This window comes from Tachypleus tridentatus, chromosome 12, assembly GCF_004210375.1.
Source record: "Tachypleus tridentatus isolate NWPU-2018 chromosome 12, ASM421037v1, whole genome shotgun sequence".
NCBI classification, from domain to species: Eukaryota; Metazoa; Arthropoda; class Merostomata; order Xiphosura; family Limulidae; genus Tachypleus; species Tachypleus tridentatus.
Window position 1 is genome coordinate 92,035,546 of NC_134836.1, and position 23,023 is coordinate 92,058,568.

Here is a 23,023-nt window from a genome sequence, read left to right on the forward strand (position 1 = left end):
GTCACATCGGGCTATCTACTGACCCCACATCGAACCCCTGAATTTAGCATTATAAATCCGTAGACTTACCGCTGTACTAGCGGGGGAGAGACAACACACCCATAAAAAGTCTTGAAGCTATACGATTTTTACAAATAATTCTAAAATAGTTAATTAATACACGCCATTACTGTGTGTCTGGGATTGTATGTCATTTATTCAAATTTTAATAATGTGATATATGTTTTTAGAAAGATACATTTTTATTTGAATACTTGATTATATACATTAGCCATATAGAGATTCCATGATTATTGCATTGAACCATTTGAAACACGACATGAATTTAAACTAACGTTAAAGTGTATTTTTAGGAACTCTTTCTTAGGTAAGTGATTACAAGATAGCTCATGAAATAGTCCATGGGTAAAATACCACACATATAGTAAATAAATAATCAAACAATAACAAAGATAGTTTTAAGTGAATAGTTTCGTAATAGCAAGATAAATCCTATACGTGTGAGTTATTAAAAACAATCCTGCGCTGTATTGTTTGTTTGTTTGAAATTTGTGCAAAGCTACACAAGGGCTATCTGAGCTAGTCGTCCCTAATTTAGCAGTGTAAGACAAGAGAGAAGGCAGCTAATCATCACCAACCACAGCCAACTCTTGAGTTACTCTTTTACCAATGAATAGGGGGATTGAACTTCGCATTATGACGCCCCCACGTCTGAAAGGGGGAGCATGTTTGGTGTGATAGGGATTCGAACCTGCGATCCTCAGATTGCGAATCGAGCGCCCTACTCACCTGGTCATGCCGGGCCTTTGCGATAAATAATCACTGATTTATCAATTACAACGGTAAGTTTGAGGAGAGATAAAACTAACGCCTCACAGAACTGTGTGTTTTGAGGTGGAAAACGTCTATTAATATGTTACAGAGAGACAATTTTATTTTGTAAATGAAACAATTCTGTGTTACTGGATAAACTTTGGAAGTATACCAAAAAATAAAAAAGCCCAAACGTGTTAAAGTGTTAATTAGAACAACAGTGACAAATGCCTGGTAAAGGTTGCGTGATAAACAGAACCATTAGTTTAACTTATATTACATCACTGTATTTTCAGACTATAAGGCAGAAATAGTTAAGAACTTAAGGTATGGTGCAGAGATTGAGCATATTCTATTTGAAAACTCAACACGTCGTTACAGTTCATGTCACTACGTCCTATCATGTTGTGTATGACGAACGTGCATTTCTGACAATAGCCTTGAGTTCTATCTTTCATTATAGAAGACTCATTCGTATTTGTGTAATATTCAAAAAATATTTCTTCTTGCTTGCTTTTCATAATCCATGTAGCATACGGAAACGACGGTTTTCCAAAGTCTGTTTCAACTGATCTATCGCACAAAAATCGAGAGGTGACATATTCAGATATCTTCGTATGAATTAACCTGAGTACCCATTACATTCTTTAGTTGCTAGAGATATATGACACTGAAAGTATACGTGGAAATAACTTGTATTGCTTTTCCAGAAAAGGTCCTTCTTGATGATGTTATGTGCTGGTGCCTTGAACATGTGGACATTTTTCTTGTCACTGACGTTTGTGTTCGTAGAATCTTACTTTTTAAAAGACGTTGCACTTCGATTTTTACGGCTGCGGAACTATTTGTTGCAAATCATTTTCTTGATGGGCTTGATACCTCAAGTTGATCCATATTATTTTGTTTTTCAATGTTATTAAAGACAGAGTATATTTTCGTCTTGAAAACTCAAACTCCTCGAACTCAACGCATCTTTACGATTTTACTATATGAATAGTTTTGTTTAAAATGACTGGTACATACTTTTCCCAAGTATGTGACATTACACAACATACGAAACGCCATACAAAGTAAAATGTTAGTTCATACATATGCATTCCCGTTACAGCTTTGCATTGGATTTTGTTTGCATAGTTGCAGTTAGGAATTATATTTTATTATCCAGTTTTTACGATTGTATTACAGACTGAAAATGTATATAGGTTTTTACTAAATGTCGTATAAAACCCAAATAGGGTGGCTTTATCCAAGAAGTTTGCCTTTTTTTCAATCTAATTAATCCGAGACCATTAACTGCCGTGTTTATTTTTAATCAATCATTTCACTAGGACATCAAGTGTTTTGAGAGTGTTAAATGTGCAGCTAGATTTAAAAAAAGTAAAACCATAACTTTGTATAAAAGTAAGAAGATTAACAGAATGCTTTAAAGTCACTGGATATAGCAAGTATGACTTTATCTCTCGAGATATGAGTCAGAAGCCGTAAGGATGAATATAACAACTTTAACTAATGTATTTAACTGAATCCGCCAGAAGATGATATTTGTTATTTTGTGATGTCAAGTACTGGTATATATATATATATATATATATATATACACATATATATGAATATAGTTTCTGAGCTATGTTACTGAATGTCCTCCGCTGGGACAGCAATAAGTCTTCGGATTTACAATGCTAAAATCAGGGGTTTGATTCCCCTCGGTGGACTCAACAGATAGCCCGATGTGGCTTTGCTTTTAAAAAAAAGCACACAGTGTTACTGAAATTATAGGTAATTATGAGTATATTCATGCAATATCTGACCCCCAAATAAAGCTTGATTATATTTTGATTGAAGTGTCACGTTTTTAGGGGCAATAAGACTTAATAATGCAATTTCTTATTTAAAATCTGGACTGGCTAGTTTTGCTTAAAGAAACATTTCGTGAGATTATTTTGAATATGGCTACTCTTTAGTAAAGATTTAGAAATACAATCTGATATAAACACTGTGAGGGATATGTTTATCTTCGACCTTCATTTTAAGGCACAGCAAGGTGGTTAAGGCGCCTGACTCACAATCTGAGGGGGTTGCGGTTTCGAGTTTCTTCGTCTTACCAAATATGCTCGCCCTTTCAGCCGTTGGGACGTTATAATGTGACGACCAATCACTTTATTCATAGGTAAAAGAGTAGCCCAAGAATTGGCAGTGGATGTTGATGACTAGCTGCCTTCCCTTTAATCTTACACTGATAAATTAAAGACGAGTGACGCAGTTAGCACTCGTGTAGCTTTGCTCCAATTTTAAAACCAAACCTCTATTTCAAAATATTTAATTCGTTATTACATTTTCAGTTGAAATTCTCTTGGACCGTTCGCCCAACACACCTGAAATGAAATAATTCCTTCTACTCTTAAACACAACAAATTGTACTTAAACACACATACATGAAAAGTGTAATGACAAAAAAATTAACCGCCTGATAACATTCCACAGTTGCTCTACCATTTCTGTTAGATTAATAGCGACTAGCTTACTACTCTGCTGATAACTTGTATAGTAACATTTTACCTTTATCCTTGTGGTACTTGTGTTTAAAAGAAAATAAACCTAACAATAAAAAAGGCGGAAACACATTAGGGAGAAAAAAGTTTCTTCAAAAACTCTTGATGAATTCTGGTAAAAGTAACTATATTTGAAGCTACCATTTGAAATAATGGAATAGCAATGCCAGGCGTGGCTGTGGCTTGCTTCATTACATCCATGAGAACACCCAGCTTTGTAATCTTCTTTGTTGTAGAAATGTATTCCAGAAACAGACGTGTTGGACTAATATGTTCACATTTAAAACTATTTTATAAAAACGTTTAAAGCATACGGTATGTAACCACGCATGTTGTATATTAAACTAATGTATAGAAAGATCCTAGCTTAATAATAATTTTACGAAGAGGTGTTTCAAAAATTACTTTTACATGTGGAATATTTTTTTCAAATTACGTTTGTATAAGTACGCAGAGAAGAAAATTGTGTATGATAGTCTGTATTCATCAATCAGTAATAAAATTGAATAGGCATTATATAATTATTCTACAAGCTTGATTATTGTGGTTGTAAGCGAAGAAGCAACATACCATGACCTATTACCAGATTCGATTAATCGCCCAGTTTCCTAAAAGTCAACTACAGTTATGGAAATTAAGTGCTCTAAGTACACTGTAAACATTGCTTCCATATATCATGTTTCATATGAATTGAACCACTATAATATAGTAGTTTGTAAGTACGTTTTATCCGTTGCAGCAAAGTCTGAACTTTAAACAAATATTCAATTTATATTACATATCACTAAAAATAATAGTTCCGTTCCAGCAATCTATGATTTGAAAGATTAAGAAAATGAAATACATTATTGTAATGAAAGTAGGTAGATCATCATAATGCATTATTTATAAGCCACAACTGAACATCCTCATGGTGGAAAGAGAAATTGAATTGCTTCATACTCATTGTAAACATGACTTGATTTAATACCTATTATCTGCGAAAAATACAAAGATACTCTTTAGTTTATCGATAAATTCTGCCTGCTTTTTAATCTGATACAGGAAATATTGTCAATAATTGTCTCTAACAGTCTAAACCTAAAGCAACGTTACAATGTTATAGAATATATTTCGGTATTTTTGCTTGAAACAATTTCAAAGTTGTGTGTGTTCTTTTTTTCATTTCGTAGCTCACTAAACTGTGATACAAATACGCTACCGGAACTAAAATATATATTACTCTGTGGCATATAGGACATCGCTAAGTAATCTAAGACAAAATGTAGAATTCTGTATGGAACTAAATCGGGAATTCAAAATCGTAATCGGTAACGGTTCAGTTCAGAATTTGTATATAAACCCAAATATAAGCAAGAGAAATATATATGTGTATATATACAACAGGAAGGAAAATACTTAATATAAAACAGATCATTTGGTAAAGCAGTCACTTAAAGAAACACGGAAAACAAATAAAATAACATTGTCAAGATTTCCTTGTAACTTTCTGTATTCCTGATTTTTGGTTATAATTGCATCAGATCTCGTCTTTTGATGTTTCTGACTGAATATATTGCATATACGTGATGTTGAGCTGTGTTTTTAATTAGTTTCTTTTGAGAAATAACACTGATAGAAATTCATCAGAGAAATGCGCGATTTATTCCTTTTTCTAAAAAAGATTAACTGAAAAAAATATGTAACGTATCAACATATAAACTTATGAGTTCTTGAGGTGAAAGTTAGTTTGTAACGTACGTTTGGTTGGTTGCTTGAATCTAAGCATAAAGCTATACAGTAGGTGATCTGTGCTCTGACCACCACGGATAGTGAAATCCGGTTTCGAGCATTGCAAGTCCACAGACATACCGCTGTGCCACTGGGTGGGAAAGTAACTTAGAATTCTTAGTTCTCACGTATTTTAAGTATACTAGCAAGGACATTTACAATTATATATATATATGTATTGAAAATCAATATATATAAGGGCACACGTCAGTAGAATACTTCATATCATTTTATATACAAAACAGACTAGTCATGTAATGTTCCGGATGATTTTTGAATCCTATAAATGCGGTATATATAGATAAAGGGTGCCATAGGGGACTATAGTTATCACTAACGTATTTTTGGTTGGATATACAAAGACACGTTTTTCATGAGAGTCCATCAACACTGGCAACTGAGAGAGATTACGTCTGCCACTAGGACAATTAGTGGTCGCTAACTTTAAGATTAAATGGCAGTAAAATAAATAGTAACCACAACTCTTAAATTGAAGAGCTATACTCAAACGTAGATCGTATGTATTAAACCTAATTGCATTAACTTACTCATCTTAGTTTATGAATTAAAGTAAAACGTATGAGCAAATGTTCGAAAATCATGTGAAGTTTCAAAATCAGATTTTTAAGGTTGTACTTTTTTAACAATTTTTAGGCAGTCAACTCAACATTTGTTATCCATATTTCTTCTTTACTGGATCTGGCTGGAAATATTGTGGTACACTAGTTGTAAAACAAATTTCAATAATATGAAGAAAAATATCACTGTGTAAGTTAAAATTAAATTTTAATGTAAGTTAGACTGATTGACTCGATTCTATGTTTGAAACGTAGAAAATAAAATGTGCTAGTTACAATTTGCGCTTTCAAAATGTTCTCTTCCCCTCCCCACTTTGAAATACACACTCGATGTGTAAGCAAATCGTAATGTACGAAATGTTAACGGCTTTTGAATTATATTATAAAATGATCCTAATTTCAGAAAAAGTAATAGAAAAAAAACTTTACCTCTGGATGAATTATGCCAAATATGTAAAAATGACAATATCTATATGTACAAACAAAAACGTTAACAGAGTTAAGTATGTTAATGTTAAAATAATATCTTTACATGTCTCACATATTCATTTCTTACTTCCACAGATACTAGAGGCCAACCATGGAGGACCTTCAGAGAAAACTACGATCATACAGAAATCCCTAGCTTGTGTAGGCGAAGCGCTGAAAAACTACAGCCTCTGACGTCTCACGAGCTAGGTGCTCTTAGACAATTTCTACACATTTCTAAAGCGAAGAAAACAAAACCGAAACTTACATCAGCATCGCTCACATGGAACATAGATGAAGCTTTAAAACTGCTACACTTTCTCTGTGGATTTCAGCTAAAAGTGGAAACCGAGGTTTTATTTCCTTTTTCCCTTTCCTCTTTGAAGAGATTCCGGCGAGAAGTCAAAGAAGAAACAAAAACAGCTGTTAGTAGTCAAACCATAGTTTTGACCTGTCCCGTTAACGAAAGAAATGCCAAAAACGTCGTGTGGAGCAAAGGTGAAACTCCATTTTTTACAGTTTTACCCGCTCGCCAGGTGATTAAGGCACTGGACTCGTAATCTGAGGGTGGCGGGTTCGAATCCCCGTCGCACTAAAACACGCTCGCCTTCTCAGTCGTGGGACGTTATAATATTACGGCCAATCCCACTATTCGTTGGTAAAAGAGCAGCCCATAAGTTGGCGGTGGATGGTGATGACTAGCTGTCTTCCCTCTAGTCTTACAATACTAAATTAAGGACTGCTAGCGCAGAAAGCCCTCGTGTAGCTTTTCGCGAAATTCAAAACAAACAGTTTTACCGAAATCAGTTTTTAAGTTCAAATAATGACTGTTTATTCATTTGTTTGTTATTCCGTCGAAAAGTCAAAGCACTTCACAGGTTGGTGGGTTAATTTTTTGTGACCAACATTTTCATTGACAAGCTCAATAAGCTAAAAGAAAATAAGAAGTGAAGTAAAGTTATATAGAACTTAAAAGCTATTAGCTTCTGTATTTAGATTAGTAGATTCGGTGGATGAAAAAGGAAATACCATTTCATTACATTCACTCAACTCATAACAGCAGCTTTAGCAAAGGCACGTTTGGTGAGCTTATAAAGTTTTGTTCATAAATTTAGTATGCTGACAAGGTCATCTTAGCAGTTGTAAGCTGTGCTGAAGAAAACCTGTTAATCTCAGTGTTTCTCTGATAATTGGGCCATGCATGACCAGGTGGTTAGAGTACTTGACTCGTAATCTGAGGTTTGCGGGTTCGAATCTCTGTCACACCAAACATGCTCGCCCTTTCAGCCATGAGGGCGTTATAATGTGACGGTCAATCCCACTATCCGTTGGTAAAAGAGTAGCTCAAGAATTGACGGTGAATGGTGCTGACTAGCTGCATTCCTTCTAGTCTTACACTGCTAAATTAGGAACAGCTAGCGCAGATAGCCCTCGAGTAGCTTTGTGTGAAATTCATGAACAAATAAATAAACTACTAAGTGTTCTCCAGTGGGACAGCGGTAAGCCTTCGGATTTACAATGCTAAAATTAAGGATTAGAATTTTCCTCAGTAGACACAGCAGACAGCCTAACGTTGCTTTGATTTACGAAAACACACGCACCCTACTAATTATTAAGATGTAGTAGGGTGAGTTTAACACAATTTGTTGTAAAAACGAAATGCTAATAGCTGTTGTTTTGTTTAGCCAATAATCGTTAAGAACGTAACAATATATTCAAATTCTTACTGCAAGTGCTTGGGGAAAATGTTTTGAGCTGAAACACACGTGGGATTCGTATTTCTAAATTCTTATCTGATATTAAGTTTATGGCTGATTTTCATATTTAAACTTAAATCAAGCAGTTTCGTAGAAAATTACTAACACTAAATCATTAATCAGTGAATTTTGTGGAGAAATGATAAAAATAAACAATCTTAAAGCATACATGTTTTAAAGAAGACATGATTTTGGGTTAACATTTTTGTCTTAAAAAATACTAAAATTTAAGGTACTTAGAATAATTTATTTGTTTGTTGTTATGCCCAAAGCTATACAAAGAGTTACCTGTGTTCTGCCTGCCACAGGTATCGAAACCCGGTATCTAGAAATATAAGTCCTCATACATACAACTGTGCCGACAAATAATTCGCTGAACACCGTATCATTTTATTCGCAATATTAAAGATTTGGACTAATTTTCAGTTAAACGGTGTCTTAAAGGAAGTTAAAAATTGTATTTTTCATAGACGCCAAATAGCAATTATTTCCTCGTTAATTAATTAATAGCAGTTTAAAAAAAACGTATTATATCCTTCAACTTGCTACATAAAAATATATTTTAAGAACAACCTTTCTGTACTGTCCACTAGAATAAAAAATGCAATAAACAGGGCCCTTTTGTTGTAAGCAACAGCATTATATACAGGTTTGAAGTCTTATCTGTTGAGATCATGTGCGTATCTATGGTTTAAACAGCTTTTCTTGCTGTTAAAAAGAAACGAGTTGTTTTCCCGTCGAGTATAAGTCATCAAATGATTTTCGTGCTTTACGTTACTTATTACTTTCTTCTTGTATCATGGGAAGTATATATATATATATTTATACCAGCATAAGATTTCTTCAACAAATAATAAACAAGCAACTTTGATCTATATGGAAATGGAAAACTCTATATCTAGGTTTGTTTTTACTTGTTTGTGCCTATACTAAATGTATGAGAAGTCAGGACTAAAAAAAACACGTTTCTCTGATTCCCTTGTCTTGATTCACCAGTAACAGCATTTTTAAATTTCTAAATCTTGGCTGAGAAAAAAATAACCCATGAAGACATACGAAAAAAAAACATTATTATAAAGAATGGCATATCCAATTTCTAGACCGGATGGTAAGAAAAAAGAAACAAAAAGCTGTGTTTATGTATCGAGAGAACTGAAAGAAAAACAGTACACAAAGTATAATACTGTAAAATAACTCCAAAAAATAACGAATTTCAAATAACAAGAGCAATCATTATCAGTAATGTTACTTATTAAATTCAGTAGAAGATATATGTATATATATAATAGTGTAATTAAGAAGGCATACATACACCCAAACATTTATATATATTTATATATATATATACACATGGCTGCATACACCTGTGTAACTTGTTCCGGAGTCTGTCTATCGATAGCAAAAAAAAAAACGTGTAATCTTTCATGGCAAAAAATCTACAAAATTGAACCTGATTACATAACCTGCTGCACAAAAGCAATTACCATACTTCAATGAATAATAATGGTGAATAAAGAATAATTTACATAATAATAACATCGACTGGTTTTCTGAATTGAATTTTTCAGTGATGAATTTAAGTCGAATGAAAATTACTTTTTCTAGTCTTATCCAGCTACAAAGATAGAGATGTCCGTGGATGTTTCTTGTTGCACTATTTTCTCTCACTGCAATTTCAGTTGAAGTCTGAACCATTAGGTCTGAAAGGAAGTTTAACCATAGCTAATGATGCGAACGTGAAACTTTACCATCATTTTCGAACCTTCATCAGACTCTGTACCACCTTTTGTTACATATAGTAAATCACGTTTCATGGATAATTATTTTTCCACAACAGGTAAATGTTTGTAAAAGAACGGATGAAACATGACACTTCTTTGACAATGAATAAAAGTATGAAATAACTAGACCATATATTGATTGAAAATATAGTTTTAATAAAATACAGTAGTACGTAGAATATTCATTCATTAGGCTTAACATCCGAGAATAGCAACTAAAGGTTTTGAAATATTCCTTGTAATTAGTCTAATTACGAATGTATAACCAAAGATGTGTGAAAATAGCACTTCCTCTGTATCTTTGTTGTTTTTTGTTTTGTTTTGTTTTGTTTTGTTTTTTTGCCACAAATTTCTAGTCTAGTACCTATTCGTTTAATATCAGAATTCATCGATTAGGATTGACCTTTGGTAGTCAAAATTCAATTGTTAATACTAGGCCTAATAACTTTCTTTTATTTCACCAGATTCGACTTTTTACCACTACAAAATAGTGGTGTATTATTGTTTTTATGTTTTTTATGAGAATAATGTTAACTTATTTTACTTTTATTATTTCAGACAGTTTCGCCTTGCCTATCAACGCTAGACAGAGTATTCTGAAGAATGGAAGTTTGCTCATACAAGAAGTAACAAAACATAGCGACGAAGGAACATATAAGTGTCGCTACCATGACAATCGGCTTAGATCAAGAAATCATGTAGTTATTCTGCGAGTGATCGGTATATATATATTATTTCTCAATAAACTAAACTTTCTTTGACATATCTTGCATATTGGCCAACGTCTGCAGATTTATGAATTTCACAGTTTTAATATTTTACACGTAAATAATAAAAAAAAACATAGACCAAGTAATATACGCAATTGCAGTTAGATATTTTCGTGTTTTTATTGAGAACTAGCTTTTAAGAGTGAAAAGATAGCATAATCAGACGATGACAGTTTTATTGTAACCCACAAAAATAAATATTTTGTTTTAAGAAGCTTTTCACGTGGTATTTGGAAAACTCTTCTTTAAATGTTCGTCATGCGTCATTTTTAAGTTTATTTAGGTTAAGTTTTAAATTTCGTAAAATAATATTAAATTCAGTTAAAACATTTCAAAATATTATTGACACGTCTTTTCTCAGATTCACTTCAGTTATAGAGATGTTAAGAAGCATGCTTTATAACTAAGCTATTTCTATAAAGTAAATCTATAAGACATTTTGTATTTCAAGTTTTAGAAACCAAGTGTTCCTACTTTCTATGCCTAGAAATAATATCTCATTTCAAGGTTTAACTACCTTTGCGTCTAGAATAATATTTATCTTTATTTGCTAGCTTACTGTCATCCTACGTTTTATGAAACTTGGTGTCACATTCCTAATGCATTTTTGTAACAACAAATAACCTTTTCAAAGATTTTTTCCTAGTGTTTTATTCAATCTTAAATCTGTTTCAACTCACTAAACATGTTATCATTAATTGTATTTGTCGTTGTTGTTTCAGAACCTCCAGCTGTCTCTCCCTTCCAGTTCCCCTCAGATGCTGTTGTGGGGATGAGGATCAGAATAATGTGCTCCGTCATTCTTGGAGATCCTCCATTTCACTTCTCTTGGCTAAAAGATGGAGTCGTTCTCTCTGCCAGTTACGGCCTAAGCGTACAGTATTTTCAAGATTACAGTATTCTTTCGACAACAAATTTAGTCCCAAAAAACTCGGGGAACTACACTTGTAGCGTCAGCAACGGTGCAGGGACTGCGAGTAATAGCGCCCTTTTAGTAGTGAATGGTAAGTCCGTTTACATAATTACGAAAGAGGTGCACAAAATAAATAGCAAAAACACCACTAACGAGCTGAGCTGTGGAGGGGAAAAAAAGGCTCCCCCTCGCAAAACATTTTATGCTCTGTTCGATAGATAATGATAAGAAATAGACACTTCAATTTTAAGTTTTAACTCACTAGAGTAAGATCATAAAAGTGCACGACAAGAAAGTCACTTACTTATCACTAAATCAACTTGGAAAAGTCAACGAATTCTGTTAGTTTACGTGCAGTTTTTAAGCAACTGAATAAACTGGTGTCAAACAGAACATTAATTAAACACTGAACATATAGCAAAATAATTCAGTTATTCCGATAGTGAGTGCCAATAAAATGTAGCTACCAAAAAATTGTAAACAAATATTATCAGACGTGCAATATTCTTAGGTTGTCGTAACTTCTCTCAGTGTAGCATGCAGGACCTTCAAATAATATAATAATTCGGTATATCCGTATAAGGAAGCAATGCCTACATTTGCTTTGTCTCTGACTTATAAGAGACAAAGACTGGACACATGTTTGTAAACAATCATAACCTTTATTAAAGCGAAGTCAAGTTTATGTCAACGTTTAAACAAATGCTTATGTGTTCGACTGCAGCAAAAGAAACTTTTCTGTCTTCTTTCACAGTTGATAAAGATAATCCAACTTTAGCTTAGAGCTATGAATAAAACAAACAAAAAATGTAGTCCAGTAAGATTTCTAAAGTCCAAAATCTAGGGGCCCGGCATGGCAGGTTGGTTAAGGCACTCGACTCGTAATCTGAGTGTCGCGGGTTCGAATACCTGTCACACCAAACTTGCTCACCCCTTCAACCGTGGGGGTGTTATAATGTGATGTTCAATTGCACTATTCGTTGGCAAAAGAGTAGCCCAAGAGTTTGCAGTGGGTGGTGATGACTAGCTACTTTCCTTCTAGTGTTACACTGCTAAATTAGGAGCGGCTAGCGCAGGTAGCCCTCGAGTAGCTTTGTGCAAAATTCAAAAACAAACCAAACCAAAATCTAGTAAAATATATGTAAATTTTATCTTGAACATCACAAAATATACAAAGATGTCTCTCTCCAGGCAAACTCGTTATCCACGTGACAGAAGGCCACTATTATGCCCAAAAGAGATGTAATATTCTTGGCCAGTCACAGGATTCGCCAGCAAAGCAGATCACTGTCTATAGCACTTTTTCATGTTACGACATAATTTCCTCTAATGAAGAACATACATGATGTCCTTCTAATTTACCCAGTTCTGTTAGTAACTAAAACAAGAGAAACTTATCAATTACTTTGGTCGATTATATATATAAAGAACAAAACCTGAAATGTGCTTAAAACTTGAAAAAAATCTATTTACTAAGGAGATGGGAAACATAACCTTCCACATATCTAGCAGCTAGAGAATGAAGGGGTATTCATGCTAATACATATGGAGAATATATTGATATAGTTAGCGGGCACAGTGCTCATGGATTTCTGTGCAACTGGACTGTTTAAATGGGCACTGGGTAACCGTCATCTGCGTACAATACATGGTTTATGGAAAGCACGTAAGGAAGAGTGATGTGCTTAAAAAATGACAGCATTACAATGAAGCCGTTTGCAATAGAAACTACATGTATGTTCTTCAGATAGCGTACAACTGGATGTGACGACATGGACGTTAACGACGTGTTGAAGCTTTTAACTCATTCTAATACAACGTACTCAACCTCTGTATTATGAATAAAATAACTAACACTGCGATACGTAGGGCATTACGTGTTTTTTACCTCCGCACAGTTTCAACATATGTTTGTTGATAAGAAAAAATCTCTTATTAGAAAAGCGGATGTTGTTATACATATCCATGGCTTTTTAACTTCCATCGCAGACTTCAAAAAATATATTTACTTGGATGTTCGTACCATGTAAATAATTATCCTTCTCTGCTTTTCTTGCTTATATTTTCCGAATATTAAAGTATAATGTTAGCTAAGTAAAAGTTAATTTAGTTAGTTTTAGTAGCCTTTGTTCAGAGTTATTGTCAGTAAAAAAACGCCATATTTGAAGAAAAACCTTGAGCATAATAATGAGAGAAATATTATCAGAAAAAGAAAGCCATTTTTTAAATATAATCTAATGAGGGTTAAATTTTGGACTAATAATACAATCTAAGAATTGCCTCAATCAAAAGGCAAAAGTAAACACACAGAAACGACTATTATACTATGCGCAGGATTACTGTATGAAATTGGTTGAAACCCTACACTTGTTTTCCTAATGAGAAATATTGACATTCACTGTGTGGTCTACCTGGAATGAGAGACAGAAGCCTTATTTACTTTGTCTCGAAGCTGCGACAGATGGCGCACTTCCCAAAATTACTGTTATTGTTGATGTACTAAAAATTTATTTAAGTACGAATGACATCCTTCAGGGCCTTTTTGATCTCGTACACTTCATGTGTCTAAGAAATTATTGGATTTGTAGTAGCTTGCAAGAATGTTGAAAAGAAAAACACAAGTAAGATCACTTCTCATTACTTAAAACCTCAATAATAACATAATTCAAATCATTATAAACTAGGTAAGACATTAAAGTTTTTAGTCAAAGGTTTTAGTACAAATGTTTATCTTTTTTATTTATTCGTTCTTATCGGGACAAGGAAATAATTTACCATGAAAAAAAGATAGCACACGCACACTCCCTCCCAATAAAATATTGAGTTTTAGAACCTTGGAATCCAATGATTTACAGTACTGTGCAAGTGTTAGGACAAGGGAATATTATGTCATTCTTTACACTTCATGAAGGCAATTCTTCAATACCGTTACAGAATGTAAATTTTAACATTATGGTAATAGTTCACTGATCCCTGTTGACAACTGAATGAGCCAGGGTAAGTTTACTTATCATTCTATAGAATTATTCTGTAATTATATAAAGGGTATGAAATAAAGTTTTTATTTAATGGAGCATATTGCTCAACTTCTAGGGTCTGAAATACCTCTCATGGTATCCCATGTAGTATCGCTAGAAGCTAGAATATGGTACCGGTATATCTGGAAAAAATCAGTTTAATAGCACTCCATAAATAAGCCTTGGTAAAAACAATTTTTAACACTATATATTAAGTTTTGTTATCATGCCACAGCCAATAAAACATATAGTGCTGTCAGTAGAGCAGAGATATTGCATAAAAGCTTTACGTGAGGCGAAGTTGGACGCTCCTACAAATTGCTTCAAACTTGAAATGCTCCTCAAACACTGTTAAGCATACCCTAAATTGGGAGACCGAGACAAGTAACTTTGAAAATGGGAAAGGAAGAGGCAGAATACTTAAACTTAATGATACTGATGTTAAGTATGTACGTTTACGTAGCCTTAGGGACATAAGGAAGACTGTCACAAATCTCAAGCATGAGATAAATGACCATTTACCAAACAATCTATGTATAATGTTCTATTGAGTAACAAAATCTGTACAAGTTGTTAGAAGTTGAGCCCTATCTCTTCTGAATACGTCTTTTGGAACAGTCACTGACTTACATAATCTATAGATTAAGAAATATCGTCTTAAAGCCCTTTGACTTGAACGTACGATTAACAATATTTTTGTTGTTCTTATTATTTGAAGACGTATTTTTTAAAAAAAAAACAATCTTATTTCAATAGACCATCGAAGTCGCCACGAGAAACAGAAGCTTACTAGTTGGCAATAAACATAAACGTATTTGTGAAAAAAAACACACTTTATTTTTATTAGTTTTCTCGTGTTTGCATGTTTTTCTTTTGTCGTATGGGTTCCATTCAGTTTTCGATTAACATTTCTAAACCTGCGTCTTGAATTTACTTTAACTTTTCTGTTGAACATCGGTGGGTATGAATACAGCAATCACCACGGAATACATTATACATTACTTGGGTAAAGCATTGGAATTCATATTAACAGCGTAAATTACTCAGAAATACAATGCTAAATCATAAACGTTATCCTTGTAAATCACCATGGTGCACGATACTGGCTTACACTTGAACATCCTGAAACACGTGGATCACTCATTAGAGTAGTTTAAAATACATTAGTGTCGAACATCGGACTTTTGGATTACAGTAGAGAGTCCCGAAACCTGTTATATGTATAGATTATTTGGGTACAAGGCGGTTGGTTTCATGGTAGAGCATTATGAAGCTTAACCCACACAATACATTTCGGTTTATTTAACCTCTTCAGTCGAGTTAACCTCATTCTGACTGAAATCTCATTAGAGTTCTCTTTAATTAGTCTGCGTGTTGAATAGTGATAATTATACCGATTTACAACCCTCAAATCAAGGGTTCAATTTCCTTCGGTGGACACAGTAGATAGCTTGTGATTGTTTTGGTATAGAAACATTACACACTTCCATTAAACGATTTAAAAGTATAAAGCCTTGAAAAAAAAACATTGTTTTTAAAAGAAATTAATTATTTTTCGTGTTGATATTCTAGAATGTGTTGTAATGGTAATTCCCATTAATCTTAACATTTGGAAATATTTTCTGTGTAACAATATATTGTTTTGTGTTTAGTACTGTTTCCGAAAAAAAATTCTAACCTATAAACAATAGGGAATCCTCAGTAGCCACAATATTTGAAATTCATTCAGGCTGGATTAGAGAAAATTAGTCTATAAGATCTTTTTTTATTAGCTATGTTTTGGTGTGCCAGCAACACCAGTCGTGGTACACACGTATACCTGAGTAAGTTTTATTGCTTAGAAACAAGAATAAAGAAAATTAATCTGTGAGATTTCGGGTGTAGTTAAATACAGCAACTGAAAGCGTTTGACCTCTTGAGTTCAAAGCTGTAATTAGATCTGAAATTAGTCAAGAGATGACAGAACTATGACTTAAAAGTTCTTACTTGAAAAACTAAAATAAAAGCTCACAGCCGTTCTATGAGCCACAATGCCGCAGCTGAAAACTAAAAATAACTTGATTTTGATTAAATTTTTTCAGAAATTTTTAAAACATCTATTTTTATCTAATTCAAAAAGCAGTTTTAAAACGTCATATGATTTTTACAAAAACAACAAACTAGTTTTCACTTCATTTTTTTTTATAATGTGCTTAATAACTTTGAAAAAAGTTAACACATCCATTCATCTAGTACCAAATGTTCCACGTTGTGCTTTGATTCTTGTGCTACCAAAATCTAACCACATGTATAAACTCAATAAAAAAGAAATGAACTGAAAAGACTAATGGAAAAAGAAGTTAACCACAAATTAATTTGAAAATTGTTTTTTTAAAATAGCTCAAAAAATATTTCCATCGAAGTCAGTATTTTGTTTCTCACGTCGTACCCAAACCTTCCTCACTATAAAAGGGGTTATATTGGCTCAAATATTCGAATACTTGACACGTGGATTAAGGAACACTCGAATAGAACGGGTGACATGCTTGTGCTCTCATTTTTACAAGAGCACACATGGAAGTATGGTATTCCTGTTCACAGTAACAAGTTTTAAATCATTGGCTCAGTTGACTGTGAAAGGTGCTTAGAATTAAAGAAGCTTTATTCAACAATAATTTGAAACTAGAGCTTAAATTAAACCAAAAGTTAGCACTGTTAAGACGAAAGCTATGAGTAAAAATTGTTTATATTGGATCAAGCAGAGCTGAATTGATTCATTAAATTAAAAAAAACTTAACTTGAACTAAACCATTATTTTCTAAGGGATAACATATGAGTCGATCTGCTCTAGTTTTGTACTTTGGGAGAATATCGAGGTGATCTAGTGTCTGAAGGTGGTAATAGCTGTGGTAAAAAACTATTGTAAAAGTTGTTTTTGTAAAGGTAACTGATTTTTTATGTTTATATATGCTTTATTTCAAGTTTTTCATATTGTTTGTGTTTTCTACTTATGAATTTATATATGTTCAATGAAGGACTTAAGACTAATGTGACAAATATTTACTGTATCAAATTTCTTAAATAAATTGGAACAATCTCAAAAATATCTGAAAATTAATGACCTTCAAAATGTTTTTTTTTCCTTTCACATTCGGTATTTTACACATATTATTTTTTTTTTCGTACGGGTGTTAAATGAATTTGAATTTCACGCTAAACTACACGAGTACTATCTGCGCTAGCCGTCCCTAATTTTACAGTGTGTAACTAGAGGGAAGGCGGCTAGTCATCACCACCCACCGCCAACTCTTGGGCTACTCTTTTACCAACGAATAATGGGATTGGCCGTCCCATTATAACGCCCCTAATGCTGAAAGGGCGAGCATGTTTGGTGTGGCGAGGATTCGAGCCCGCGACCCTCAGAGAAAGTGCTATCAGTGTGAATGTTTTTTTGGTTTTATGGTAATGTTACTAAATCTGGTATGAATAATTCACTAAGTAGTTTATTCTTTATTAATATTAGATTTTTAAAAAATAAAACGATACTTCAAGTTCTTCAAGTACAATCTCAGTGTGAAAAGTAATTCGTTTCTTAAAAGAAAATGTAAATTTTATAAACTTTATAGACTTAAATAATTCAACTGAAAAGAACTGTAATAAGATATCATAATTAGCTTTGCATTCATAGATACTTCAGACATATTACTTTGTCTAAACTATAATGTCTAAAAGCAAGTAGAAAACACAAAAATCTCCAGTATAGAGCAACCCAAGATAGCATGTGTTAAGATAGCTTAAATAATGATTAGAATAGCAATCTCAAATTTTACTTCTTATCTACTGACTAAGTATTATGTAATATCTCACGTGACCGCAGTGTTGACCAACGACATTTGAGAAACATGCGTTATAAGGGTTGTATTCAAGAAGTAACGCCCGTGAATTCAGCCTGATTCAATCTTCTCCAAAAATTACATGTAAAGTTGCTGTAACACAGACAGTTAGAATACTGGCTTATTCTTCAACAGGTGCACTACTATACTATAATCAAATTAAAATATTAATAGTCTGGTAGACTTTATTTTTGTTTTTCAAATGAACATGAAAATATAACAAGTATTGATCACATATTTTTGATTATTTTAATTAATTATTTCAATAATTAATGATAAATAAAATAATCTCAAACCTTTAATATCCATTCGTTCCTTCTGTTAAAGACTCTTGAATTACACGTTTCTAATGATATCAAACCTACTAGAAAAGTACAGTAAAAGCTGATACTGAAAGTTGAATCCATAATATATGTTACACCAACATTATTGTTATTCCTAACATTATTCTTCGCCGTCTCTGCTTCAGATATCAACTAATCACGGTAATTAAGGAAAATGTATTTATCACACTGACACACATATATGTATATATCAAGTATACGGGCTTTCACCTAATGATTAATTTTAATTTATATGAGCTAATTAATAGGTCCGTTTATTTTATGAATTACGTCACAGACAATAATAACGTTTATACTTAAGTGATGAGTTAAAGTAATGTTAAACCCATTTGTTTCCTAATATTACAATAACATCAAAATTCACACTAATGAACTTTCAGCGTTAATATTAATCAGTTCATTTCTATATTCGACTTTTGTAGGATTGCAGTTAGCTTATAATAAACTAGGGAAGTTTAAATTTATTAAAGCTGTAAAAATACAAGCTGCAAGGATTTGTTTGTTCCGATATTCGCGCAAAGTTACACAAAATCTATTTGCGTGAGCCGTCCCTGGTAACCTGGAGGAAACTTTCTTTTTTTAATAACATCTACCGTCAGCTTTTGAGCTACTATAATTGGATAATGTGATTTGGCTGTCACTATTATATTGCCCTAACAGCCTCAAAAGATGGATTACGACTTTTTTCTTATTTTATGCAGCAACGAGATGCGAACTGTAACCACTAGGTCCACACGCAGACACATTAACCAATAGAAAGAAGTGAAATATTTATCATTTATTCTATTACAAAACATGCATGTGTTGCTATACATAGCTATTAAAACATGAATATTTTTAATTGTTTATTGTTTTAGCCTAAATTATTGGTGCGTCATTTCATAATTATGACGTGGCACAACGGCATGTCTGCGGACTTACACTGCTAGAAACCGGGTTTTGATACTGGTGATGCGGAGAGCACGAGTAGAACATCGTGCAGCTTTGTGCTTAACTCCAAACAACCAGACTATAATTATTAGTCTGACATTGTCTTTTTCAGCGCCCCCTAGCTGGATCGTGGAACCACAAAATATGGAAGTTGTCCTTGGAAGATCAGTTAGAATCGACTGCAGTGCTGATGGTCTACCGAAACCTAAAATAACATGGAAAAAATCCGAAAGTGAGTTTTTATGTTATTGTACAAAATATATGTAATTTATAGCGCATTTTAATGTCGTTTTCTAAAATGAAAGTTATTGCATTAAAATTTACTTCAGATTAATGATTTATATTAGATTAATAACAATCTTAATATCAAAATAATTAGAGCATTAGTTATGTTATTAACTGAAATTTTCTCAATAATTTATTATAATGATTGAACCTTTCAGATAAGTGTCGTGAATAACACGAGATCACATTGTTGTTGTTGTTAAGTAATTATCCATTTGTAAAATATAATAAAATTCATAGATTGTTAATATATTCCTAATGATAAGTAGTCAGGTATCACACTGCAATAGCCGTTTTAGAGAAAAATAACAAGAGAAGTACTGAAAAAATATCATTTAGGAACCAAAAATTTAAAAAGGTTCGATTTGTTTTTCAAAACCCTTATAACGTAAATTTTTCGGACAAAACATCTATCTTTAAATATTTCTATTTAACATGATATTTTTATAATAAATAAATTTAATAAAATTTGCATAACTAACTTTAAATTATTGTTTTTCTTAAAGTAAAAATTTTAAACTGAAAAAAGACGGTTTCTTTTCGAAATTATTTTTCTGAGCTAAATGTTTCGTTCTCTTTAATCGAGTAAAAAACTGTCACAAACGTTAAACAAAAGTGTACTATATACTATTGGTATAAAACCTTTTAGCTACTCTTATTTTGACCACTGGTTTTGTTCTTCTTTTCTATATGTCTGTTTCAACTCATAAAACATGTGTCATATATTGAACGCTCATAACCATATCACGGTATCACTACTACTAGAGACATAATTACTATATTTTATTGTTTACGTATTGTTTTATTAAATCGAGTTACGTGTGTACAATAGTTATGTCCACATGAGTTGAGTTTGTTTGTCTGATCGCGTAAACTAGCAACCAGCCAAAGTATTGTTATTTTAATTTCTTGTTTAATTTGTTTGATTTTTTAAAATAAAACAAAGGGGTAAAAAAAGATACGTTCAGTAGAAGTGATTCTATGGATTATTTTAATTAAAACATCGATTTTTCTCTTACCAGATTATACGATTCCTTAACTTAATAATCTTTTTAATGTTAATATATATTCGCTAACTTACATCATTAACTGTGTAAATGTATACTTGCTATTAAACTCCCCGAATTTCTGCATTTAAATCAAAGTACTTTGTAATTTAGGTGTGTTGCTAACATTTACTTTCACGCATCTCATTTTGATATCACCCCTAATTTAACAAAACTAACTAAACAGTATGCTATAAAAGTAATCAAATAAATGTACGTGTTAATTTATATTTCTAAAGTTTAACCCTTTACTAATTTGATACGTTCAAGTTTCGTAATTTAATAGTCGACTTATGAATTGCTATTGGCTCTATGAATTATGTAAAGTATTTATTATAATGTACAATATTTGAAAGAAAGAGCAAGATGTTTTCCCAGTTGACTTGAAATAAATATAATATAGGCTTTACGGTCATTTAGACACAATACATAGTTATTTTATTAAGAATCTAAATTCGATCAAAAATATTACGTTGATAAATTAAACTTGGAATCGTGTACCGTAGAGAGAAATATAAGGAATCGTGGAACTTGCGTTCAACTTGCCTTTGAAAACGGAATTTGGAGATTACTGAAAATACGCACGAATTAGGCTACTATATAAGTAATTGATGTAAAATACAATAATTATTCTGTCGCTAGCGACGGAAAGCATAACAAAGAGTTTGGAACAACGAGCCGTATTTGTTCAGGTGTACCATGAAAATAACCACAATAACGAAGCGGCACTCCGACCATACCACAGAAAGTCCAAGGAAGTCCAGGATTGGAGCCATTGACATCTCTTTCTCTTTGTATAATGGTTAGAAGGTACTCAATGAGAGTAACCCATAACCAATGCTTTCCAATACATCAGTGGACACTATTGCTAAACACCATTAAAACACCTTCTGTTGCAACTACAGTACAATCATTTCCTAGGATGTGTCATATCAAACTGATTTGCCATGGAAAGCTTTGTATTATAATTTATCTCATACGAGTCTCCGGTTTATTACGTTACGTATTATAAAGTATTACGATTTCAAATAGCCGGAAATATGAATTGAGAACTTAATTGAATGCTGGTATGTAGCAAATATATCTTATTTGCCAACAAGACTGATACACACAATTTTAACACAAATACATTTTAATATACAAACAACAATACAATTTACAACAACAGTTATTACAGATAATGATTTATATACAATAGTTTTACAAACTTACAAATAATACTGAATCTTCTATCTGGTCTGGAACTGAATATTTTATAGACTGTTCACGGAGAGTGAATTAATTCTATGTTGATACACAGGTACACTTTACTTGGCGGGAATGCTAGCTTGCTTTATTCTTGTCTGGCCCCACATAAGTTTTTCAAAGCTGAAGCTAGAAATACTTGGTAGAAATACTAACGTCTGAAGATAATTTTCTGAAGTTGAACGGTTCGTATTGTTCGAAATACAAAAATTTTCCTGGTTAGATATCTGTAGTTTTCCGATTAATAAGCATGTTTATCACAATTATAGCTTCCAATGTTCATTGACTGTAGCGACCCAAAAATATTAAATTATCTCTCCACGTGTTGCGTTGATTACCTTTTCTAAATTTGCTTTCTACTGATATTTTACATACACACATCGTAAATTGTTGATTCTTACACTCAAGAATCTTCTAAAAACTTACAGAACAGGCGGGACTCTCGCAATACACATTTAATAATATAAGTTGCAAACATTTCTACAAACACATTTTACCAAAACAAGCATGGACGTTAAAAATAAATATACATTAGTAAATTCGCTACTGATGCCCTTCGTATATTCCTTTAAGTCACTCAAAGCTTTCACGAGTTTAAAGTGCACGATATGAACCCTGATAAACATTTGAATTGGAGTCCTTGATACCTGTGGCACGTAATAACATTTGTTCATGGCGTATAAACCCATTTCACTATTCATAGACATCTTGTACCCACAATACTAAATAAAAACCTTATAACCCGAGTGCTTTCGAAAGGTGGACCTTTCTTTTTCAGGGTCAAACATTCCTAGTTTGCCCCTGAAACTTTTATGGATTTCTATCAATACTTTTTGAACCTAAGTATTTTATAACATCATGATATATCCATAATACTATCATCTG

At 32.7% G+C, this 23,023-nt stretch overlaps 1 protein-coding gene across 2 annotated transcripts in view; it reads left to right on the plus strand.

Moving 5' to 3' along the window:
• LOC143233991 (cell adhesion molecule Dscam1-like) overlaps positions 1–23,023 on the plus strand; it is an 84,448-nt gene that overhangs the window by 17,275 nt on the left and 44,150 nt on the right. For both annotated transcript variants that reach the window (XM_076470961.1, XM_076470962.1), the window contains exons 2-5: positions 6,275–6,676; positions 10,275–10,436; positions 11,209–11,490; positions 19,675–19,794. In XM_076470961.1, the coding sequence (XP_076327076.1) occupies positions 6,275–6,676; positions 10,275–10,436; positions 11,209–11,490; positions 19,675–19,794 (966 nt within the window). The remainder of the gene's footprint in view (positions 1–6,274; positions 6,677–10,274; positions 10,437–11,208; positions 11,491–19,674; positions 19,795–23,023) is intronic.